A 10,026-nucleotide genomic window follows, 5' to 3' on the forward strand; every position below is an offset into this window, starting at 1 on the left:
GTTACTCTTGATCATCTGTCCATCATCGTATAAAGCCCGCCCTGACAATTTGATTGGATCGCCTGACAGTGGGCTTTAATACTCGCGCTACTATGGAGCAGAGCCAGACCAAACCTCCCCGAACTCAAACCTTGTGGGCGGGACTAAGTTTGGACTGGCACCCAGGCTAAAGCAAATCACCCAAGGGTGGGGATTTTTTTTTTTTACATTGTTTATGGATGTCAAATTGCATAAAGAAAATTTATTTGGCCTTGCATTAACTTAAATAAATAAAAGCTTAGAAGCATTAATTGCAAATGATTGAGGATTAGGTGCTGTTACAATAAAGCCCTTTTTGCAAAGGATAAGCATTTTCTGCAAACTCCATGTAATAAATAAATCAAAATTGATTTGCACAAGATGAGAGGAGGTGGAATGGGGTTGAGCTGTCTTTGAACTTTTTAAAAAATAACAGAGACAGCTATTATAGATAGATATATATATAATAGTACTGGTGCTGGGTAAAATAATATGGCTAAAGTGACATGGGATTGTTGAGGCCAGGCCTGATGCTGAGAATATACTTTACTGAAGGAAACTACATCAAGCTTATAGAAATTTTAAGCCAGAGTTATCATATTTTGTGTATGTTTTTAAAGATTTTATATCTTTAATTTTTATATAATTTTTAAAGTTAACACTATGAGGCTTGAAGTTAATATTTTAAAGTGGCTTCATCACACTTTGAATTTGGCTCATATAGATTGACATAAACTATCTTCATTATTTTTCATTTCAGTACAATAAAATTATTGATCTACAGTATTGAAGTTAAAAGATATAAAAAATATTAGTCATGTTTCTGTCACATTGTTGCGTGGCATTAAGGGGAGTATCAACACTTTTCCAACTTAAAGTAATGGCGATAAAGATATTGTATATAGCCTATATGCAAGTCACAAACACAAGCATTAAAGAATGTTGGTCCTGGAAATATACCAATTACAGTGTTTAAATTAGCCTGAGACGATGAGGCTGCTCTTCATCTAGATTAAGTCGGATGTCTGATCAGTTGCAGCATGTCTATGCCTCATCTGTGCAGACTCTCTGCAGGTTCCCAAACATTGGAGGAAATAGCTAATCAAGTCTCAAAGCACTTTAAGAAGTTGAAAGCTTAACAAAATGTTTGTCAATACTTGTAAAACAGCATTTTTTCAGAGCATGCAATGAATCAGAAATAGCCTATAATAAGCAAGACATCTCTTATCCAAATCTATTAATTCAAACAATATAAATAAACTGCTAAAAGGCAATTAATAAAACTATTAAATGCAGGTGTTATAGATTTTATGTTACTACACTTCAATATTTAGGATAGAAGAGAAATACTTCTTAACCCTATTTGATTTAATTATTGATTTTCTATCACAGCTCACCCAGATATCTTATTAAGACGCACAAATAACACATTGATGTTCTGTTTTCTGCTTTCTGGATAAAATGAAAAATTACTTGTTTGCAATAAAACACTTATTAAATAGAGATATCTTCAAATACAGGTCAGCTAAAAGACATTTTAGTGTTACTTCTTTATCATTTTATAGGACAGATTAAAGTTTACTCACATTTACTTTCTTTGCAGATCTATGTGTCTAGTCATGTATTTATCTATTGTTATGTTATCTATGGAGAAAGTGTAAGCCCACTTTCACAGGAACTTTCAGACAGTCAGTCAGTTCTGATGTCACATTCTAAAAGTGTCCAAAGTACTGAACTATAATATTGGCACAGGCCGATCTTTTCTCAGTAGGGGTTGATTAACAGACAAATACCTTCATGCGCTTTGGCATAAAGCACACCCAGTTACTTTAGTTAAGTTTCCACTTGATTTCCATCCTTCCCCATGCTTGTGCGCATTACTATTCATAAAATACTACAAGCATACTGTAGAATACTGTTTTGTTTAGAGTTCATAAAGGTCATCCAGCAGTTCATTAATTAGTTCATAGCTTGAGCAAACACCATAATCTTTAAATCCCACCGCAAGCACAGTTCTTCGGGTCTATAAAAAATGTTTAATAGCAACAGGTAGCAGGCAGCCCAGCCATCAACAGCTGATAAATACTCATGACCCAGTAACAAAACCCTTGAGGAGCCAACTGGGCATGTGCTGTGACACTTATTGTGCAACTAACCCCAATAAATATGGGTCTCAGCTACAAGCACATCCCCAAAACAGAACATAAAATGATAAAAGCACTCATAGAATGCAGATCATGACCAAAGTGAATGTAAAAACGGTTCCTTAAGATAAAGCACACCTTTAGTAAAAAAGAAAAGGTCATTAAGATTAATTTATATTTTTCAAGTAATCTTGCTAAAAAACAAACCACCCAACAAGCCAACACTGAAACATAACGCACTTGGCAAAGGCATTTATCCCCCCCCTGCTTGGTGCCTATTATGTATGTAAGGTCAGACTGGGTCATTACAGCCTTACATTTCAGCTCAATTTGAATTAAAGCCAATTTAAAACAATGCGTTTAAAAAAAAAAATTTATGGGACTTATACAGAAACAAAAAAATGATGGATTTCTCATCTATGATCATTTTACACTAACAATAGAAGTGTCAGAGTTAAAGTAATTCCCAAGCTCACAAATTTCATAAAGAAGGATATTCCTTTGGTTAGCCTTTTGGCTAGAATACCATCATAAGTAATCGTTTGGCAAAGAGAGATGATCATTCGCCTCCTTATATGTGCTCGTCAGCTTGATTGAGAAATTACAAACAAGGGGTTTGTCTTAGCCACCAGCAAAGATCTTCTCTACCACAGGTAGCTCACTCACACCATAGAAGCAGCAAGAATCCAGAGATCCGATACACTTGCTATATATGCTTTATTTTGAGTCCTACAAAACAAGCCTTCCCACACATGATAGGGTCTCTATAACGCCAATGGTCTGATGTTATGCTTACAAAGTGTGTCATTGATTTCTGTCTCGAGGAGTCTTGTAACATACATTTTTGAATCACAATATGCTTAAACCTGCTGTTTGACATGGAGATTGTATGTCTGGAACAGATTTGCACTAAACAAAAATATTAAAAGCAATATAAGAATTAGGAGAAGCAGACTGTTTATCTAAATAACCGACCCTCCAGGTAACACCATAATTGTCCACATAGACCTCAATGGCACTCCTTCCATAAGACATTCAGACACTTAAGAGCTCTGGGTAATCTGAACTACTGTTTGATTCAAAGGCACAAACAACTGCCATTACCTTTCCTTTTGCAATGAAGAGAGCCATACTGAGTAGAACACTAACCCTGGGGAGCTTAGCCAAAACCTTCTAAACTGTCTCTTACCAATTCCTCTTTCTGTGCAACTCTCTTAAATAAGAAGAGAGTATGAGAAATTGGCCCATTTGCAGGAGTTGGGTGCCATGTTTGTTATTAAAAAAATGCCTTTTTGAGCCGAAAGTTTCTAATGCATTGTGAGTTTGAGAACTAACATGCAACATCATTGTCAGAACGAGACATGGCAGCAGCATGCTACAGAAATTCTTTATTTTAACTACTTTTAGAGAAGATAGGCAGAGCTTATGGAAACGTCTTATTCCAGATTAACAACAAAGATGTAAATCAATGTGGTTTTGTTAATCTAAGCAAGGTAAATCTAAAATTGCCAATTCTCTACCTAGACACCTTCCACCCCACTTCACACTGGATGACGGCTGGGTTAATACATGCCAGTAAAAAAACAACAACAAACCACTCCAAAAACATACGTCTGTGATAAAAAACTGCTGACCCCTGAAAACCTCTTCTAGTATCTTTATTCTTCAATAATTTCCTTTAAATCTATCACCTGTTTCATAGAGCCCATTTTGTTGTTTATTTTCTAACCTTTGACAGATCAAAAGAAACCAGTCTTCTGAAAACTATTTTACATATTAATGTATTGCCACAGCCTCTGAACGCCAAGACTTTTATCTCAGAACAATCAGAAGAAAAAAAGAACAGCAACCTTGAATGGACATTTCAGATTTCTATGAAAGACCTTTTTCCTGTATTGTATTATCGTTGTTATAATTAAACAGTTTAACGCCACCCAATATCTAATCACTAGAGCAAAGAGGATTTATATACTAAATACTGCATTTGTATCACTTCTCAGTATCTCAGCTTTGGAAGGTCACAGTATCAATTTGCATTTTGCAAACATAATGAGACAGCAATTAAAGAAAGGTCAAAGACACTATGTGTAGTTTGCACCTAGTGTTTGTGATTTAGTGGGCACTAAAATGAAGCCAATCTTTCTGCTTAGATACATCTAAATTAAAAATGATCAATAGTTGCACCTCCAATGTAAAAGACTGTGTTCCTTAATACAAAATATATATGAAATATGAAATATATATGAACAATTTTAACAAAATTTTAGGATTGCTTTTTCTCTTACTTCTAAGATTCTTAATTTCACTAAGATTGCAATCTGATTAATTTAGCAATCACCAAAAGCAAGTGCAAATCCAGTACAGCATTAAAGCAATAAATTCATTGCTAGTAGATACTTAAAACATCAAGGACAAATTCATAAAGGTGTTTGTTGAATGAGAGTTCATTTGTTCCTTATATTGAAAAGGACTCAAAGCCCCAGCTTTTCCTAAAATAGTCTCACTGAGCAAATAATGAGTTTCCATGTTGATGGTGTTTACCTCATTTAAATGTGCTTTCCTGGATACATTTAGAAAACGACAGCCCATATTTCCGTGCATAAATGCCATTTTGTAATCTATATATTACAAGAGTAAAAGCTTTGCAGTTTTTTTGACCAACAGAGTAGCCAATCTTATAAAATGAGAGTTATCAGTCTTCTGAAGGATAGTGGTGATTTTATACAAAAAAAAGAACCAACAAAAAAACAAACAAACAAAGAAAGCTACTGCATTACAAGGCTGAATTAACTTTGGACAGAAGAGGCACACTTAAGGCTATTCTTTCCCACTCCACTCACACTTACGTAGGGATAAGTGGATTAAGTAGGGGACTGAACAAGCCCAAATGTGGTCTGCAATAGACACCCAAAAAAATGTGACGTGTTAGATTGGTAAAACACAGAACACTGCCTGCAAAAACCTTTGCAAGAATCTTTCTTTCCCCTTGCTATCTACCTGAATAAAATAATGAACAAAATGGCTTGTGTTGCCAGCTGTGAAACAAAATAGGCATGTTCCTTTTTTTTTCTGTATGTAAATGCTAATTCCATCAGGGTCATGGTGGGCCTGTCCCTATTTCTGGCAGTCTATGGGCAAGAGGCAGGGTACACCCTAGACAGGTTGCCAGTCTGTCATAGAGCAACACAGAAACACAATGACTTACAATCATGCAAATACACGCACCTAAGACAATTTAGAGAGGCCAATTAAACCAACAGTGATGTTTTTGGATTGTGGCCGGAAGCCACAGTACCCAGAGAGAACCCACGCTTGCACAGGGAGAACATGAAAACTCCATGCAGAACCCAGAACGTTCTTAATGCAAGGCAACAGTGCTACAAACTCCACCAACATGAAGCCCTCCGATAAAGATTTCACACATTTTTACCTAATGTCTGTATGCTGTGATCATCCAAAAATTAAATTCAAATGTATTTAAATTCTTCTCACATTTCTGCCCCCAGCGTTAAATTTCTCTAAAGGACACTGTGATAGCTGCCCTTAATTTGAAGGATCCCAAGTCTCTTCATTAAAAGCAACCTTAGAATAATGAGAAAATTCAAATTTGAGATTGTGTCTAAAAAAATTAAGTAATTTCTATATTTAATGATTGAAATATACAACTCTCTCTTTGGCAAAAAGGCATTTCTTGTTAACAGTTAATCAAACATGTAAGTATTTATTTAGAATTTCATAAGTAACCCCTTTTAACATAGAAAAAAATCTAAAACTAAAACATTGAAAAAAAAAACTTCTATGGCTTGAAACTATATTAAACTGATTTCAAATGTACCCTAATGATCTGTTAAGATTACTGTCATAATCTAAAAAGGAGTGAAGGATATTTTTTTTTCCTTTCAATAAAATGCATCTTAAAAGAAAAAAACATAAATAAAAAAATGAGTATGAAATTGTACCGGTAATTTGTTTTGGAATTCATTAAGTTTTATTTGAATTAAAACATTTCTTATTCAGTAGAACATAATTTAGCTTAAAACAAGCAAATGTATTATGAAATAATAAACTATTTCTAGACCGGGCTACTATTGCTTTATATCTGAGTGAATTGTTTACATTTCTAAAATAAGTTTACCAGTCTCAGAAGCTCAGTGTGTTTTTTGTTGTTGTTTTATTATATTATATTATTATTATTAAGGCTTACAACTTTCCTTTTTTAATAAAGCTTATAGGTAGACTGGCTCAGGTTATCCTGAGCTATTTCTATAGTTAAGCTGCTACAGGCTTAGACTGCAAGAGGACATATGGACCCCTTTTCATCATTCTGCTTCACTCCATCTCTATTCTCCCATTCTGCAGTATTTGTAAGTTCACTCTCTAATTTTATGCCCCCTCTGCTTTTTCTTATCATAGTAGCTTAATCTGGTCTATTCCTGTTTGACTGTAACACCATCCTTGACAGAAATATCAGCTGTGCTGCTGCCATCAACACCTTTGTTTATAGATTGGCTTGTTTTTCAGTGTAGTTCTGTTTCGCTGACTGTGATTAACTGTATGGGCTCTCTTCATCCGACATGGGACCTGGCTAGAAGCTTGGCTGTGGGTTTCCTGGACAGAGCTGCCTGTGGAGCATGTTGACAGTTGCCTTTTGTATCTCTGCTTCTTTTTCTATGTCTGCTTCTGTCTCCTTGAACCCCAGTCGGCAGATGGCCGCTCACGCTGAGCCTGGTTCTGCTGGTTTCTTCTTGTTAAAAGGGAGTTTTCCTCTCCACTGTCGCTAGAAGCATGCTGGGTGTGAGGGATTTCTTCAAGACAATGAGTCCATGCAATCAGCTGGTTTTCCTTAGATGATAAAAAAAAAAAAAAAAACTTTGGACCAATCTGACTGTATGATCTGGTTGAATTGTCTCTGTAAAGTGCCTTGAGATGACATGCTTTGAATTATATAAATAAACTAAATTGAAACTGAATTTCATTGAATATTTTATCAGTAGAATCTGATTAATTTAACTTCCCTCCATATCTCCTGAGTTCAAAACACTGCAGGGCTTTGGTTTTCTCAAAAGTCTTTTGGGTGTTATGATTGCATGCTTTGAAAACAAATTCAAAACTGCTTTAGAAAGTTACTTAGTGACATTAAATATATAGTTGGGAAGGAAATCAAAACGATATGTTTGTTTTGTGTTTAAGTCTCTGGTCTGAATTTAACATTGTCATGATTCTGGTTCTGTTTAAGTTTTCCTTTTGAGTTTTCAGTTCCACTTTCTCACTTTTCCACCTATGTGATTCTGTGTTTTCCAGCTAATTGTTTTCATTTCAATTTTGGGTCATTCTAGTTGTTTTCTGGTTGTATTTGAGTTCTTATGTATTTCTTGTTTACTCTCTATTGCCCCCTTGTGTCAGTCTCCTTTCCCCCACCTCTCTTTTAGATCCTTCAGTCCACACCTGCTCCCATCAGTTGATAATTCCATTCTTTGTTCTGTTTGGCATTTTTTGCTCCTCATCTGCAGTTACTGTTTGCTGGATTCTCTTCATTCCCTCCTTAATCCATATCTTCCCTTTTGTTCATGTTCCTGTGTTCCTTGACCAGTTGTTGCCGCTACTCCTTATTAAATCTGCAACAAACCACCTCAGCTTCTGTCTCTGCATTTGGGTCCTTTACAAACCTACAACCAAACTGACAAATATATGCAGAGCCTATATTTTTTTTGGGGGGGTACTATCATCAACTATCAACTTTTTTCTGCACCTCTTTTTTTTAATTAGTGTTCCTCTTGACCTTTATTTAGCAGTAGCGTGATAGGAAGAAGGACAAAGTAAAAAAGGAAAGACGTGGTAACTGGCCTAGGGTTAGGCATTGATCTACTGGCTGTGATGCGTTTACTGACCCACAGCATAATTTCTTAGACTGTGACAAAAATATAAGCAACTCGCAAATCTGTACAACACCTAATATAAATTTTGCATAAAAACAGGTTCAAATTAAGGGACTGGTCATTGTAACTTTGTGAGCAATGGGTTGCAATTGTGCAAATCCCAGGGAGCATTCTTGGACTAAGGGTCTTGCTTAAGGACCCAGGATGACTTGGTAAGATTTAAACTTGCAGTACTTCAATGGCACAAGCTCTTTGCTCCAACCACAGGTTCACCAATACATTTTTTTTATTTTATATTTATCCATGATACATAAAAATTACAATTAATTATGAATTGCTTTAGTCTCTAAACTAGCAAACTGAGGTTCTTATAGAATGTAACAACCATAAATATAACATCCATGTTCTGGATTCCATGATGCCACCTGTGAGGAATAATGTGTTTTCTGGGTAGAAATAAAAGTCTTTCAAATATATTCCAATGTGACCCGGAAAGCAGCAGCACCTGTGAATGAGAAGTTATCTCTAAGACTTCTCTGGGTTCTACAATTATAAGACATTGGAATCATAGAAAACATAGTAGAATGTGCAGCATTTTTCATATGTTAAAATATCCACATTGTGACATTTAATCCAAGCTTAATTTAGATGTTTTTGTCCTCTTATTTTACAGATTGTTATTTTCCACAATGTGACCATAACAGTGCCAGAGAACTTCACCCAGTGCACCACCCATGGCAGTTTTGTTCATCGTTGGCAAGAGACACTCTATAACATGTTCACGTTTACCTGTCTCTTCCTTCTGCCCTTGATTATCATGATTTTCTGCTACACGCGAATCTTTGTGGAGATATCCAGCCGCATGGCTCAGAATAACTGTAAGCAACAATTTTTCTTTCTTTATAGCTGTTGTCGTTTTAGTTCATTTCCTACTACAGAAATGTTGTTTTCTTCCAGCTCTGTCAAGAGATATCCACCTCCGGCGTTCACACAGTAACATTCCAAAGGCTCGGATGAGGACTCTAAAGATGAGCATTGTTATCGTGACTTCGTTTATCATCTGCTGGACACCCTACTACCTGCTTGGACTGTGGTATTGGCTGTTTCCTGAGAAAATGGAGGAAACAGTCTCTCATTCACTCACTCATATGCTTTTTGTTTTTGGCCTCTTCAATGCATGTTTGGACCCCATCACTTACGGCCTGTTTACAATTCACTTTCGCCAAGGTTTGAGGAGATGCAGTCAAAATTCAAACATCCACACTGAGTTAGGAAATAATACATGTCTTGTGCAGGTGTCTTGCTTATCGTCTCGCAGGCAGATCACCTATGACAGTCCGGGTAAACAGAAAGGGGTAGTTAATGCAAGCATCAAATCAAACAATACTTCAAGTGCTGTCATTTCAGTGAGTGAGGTTTAATGGCTGAAAGCCTTTCAGGGGGACAGGGATGTCTATCTATTAATGAATGTTAGCTCAGATTTGCAGTTTCTGTTCTGCAAAGTCTCATATCTTGTCTTTCAATTTAAAATATACTTCGAATGTCTTATTTTAGCAACACTTCAGTGAATGAAATGTTCAATGAAGTGATTCAGCCAAGCAAATGCAGAATGTAACATGCTGTTTTTGAAAAACAGGGAAAAGCTGCTTTCGTGAAGAGAAATCCCTCAGATCCAGACCCATGAGTAATAACATACCCGTGATGAACATCTAATTGCTAAAACATCTTTCTGTAATATTTGTGCCTACGTTTTGCAGATTCCTTAATCTTTGTTGGTTTGGAAAATAAGTCAGTATCTTAAATATGGCATGTAATATCAAATGCATATCTAATTTTTAGGTAGCGTTATTAAAAGACGACACTTAAGCATACAAAAAAAGAAAAAAATCACGCTTCTTTTCTATAATTCCACATTTGGTATTAAGGAGAAGCAAATATAGATAATGTATATATATATACCGGTATGTATATGTATACATATATGTATA

At 35.8% G+C, this 10,026-nt stretch overlaps 1 protein-coding gene across 1 annotated transcript in view; it reads left to right on the top strand.

Annotated features, from left to right (window-relative positions):
- LOC107087240 (gonadotropin-releasing hormone II receptor-like) overlaps nt 1-9,789 on the top strand; it is a 13,438-nt gene extending 3,649 nt beyond the window's left edge. Inside the window, exons 2-3 of the mRNA XM_015378699.1 lie at nt 8,712-8,916; nt 8,996-9,789. Coding sequence (XP_015234185.1) covers nt 8,712-8,916; nt 8,996-9,459 — 669 coding nt within the window. The 3' untranslated portion in view covers nt 9,460-9,789. The remainder of the gene's footprint in view (nt 1-8,711; nt 8,917-8,995) is intronic.
- The last annotated feature ends 237 nt before the right edge of the window (nt 9,790-10,026 follow it).

The sequence above is a fragment of the Cyprinodon variegatus genome, unplaced genomic scaffold, assembly GCF_000732505.1.
Source record: "Cyprinodon variegatus isolate N-32 unplaced genomic scaffold, C_variegatus-1.0 Scaffold177, whole genome shotgun sequence".
Lineage (NCBI taxonomy): Eukaryota > Metazoa > Chordata > Actinopteri > Cyprinodontiformes > Cyprinodontidae > Cyprinodon > Cyprinodon variegatus.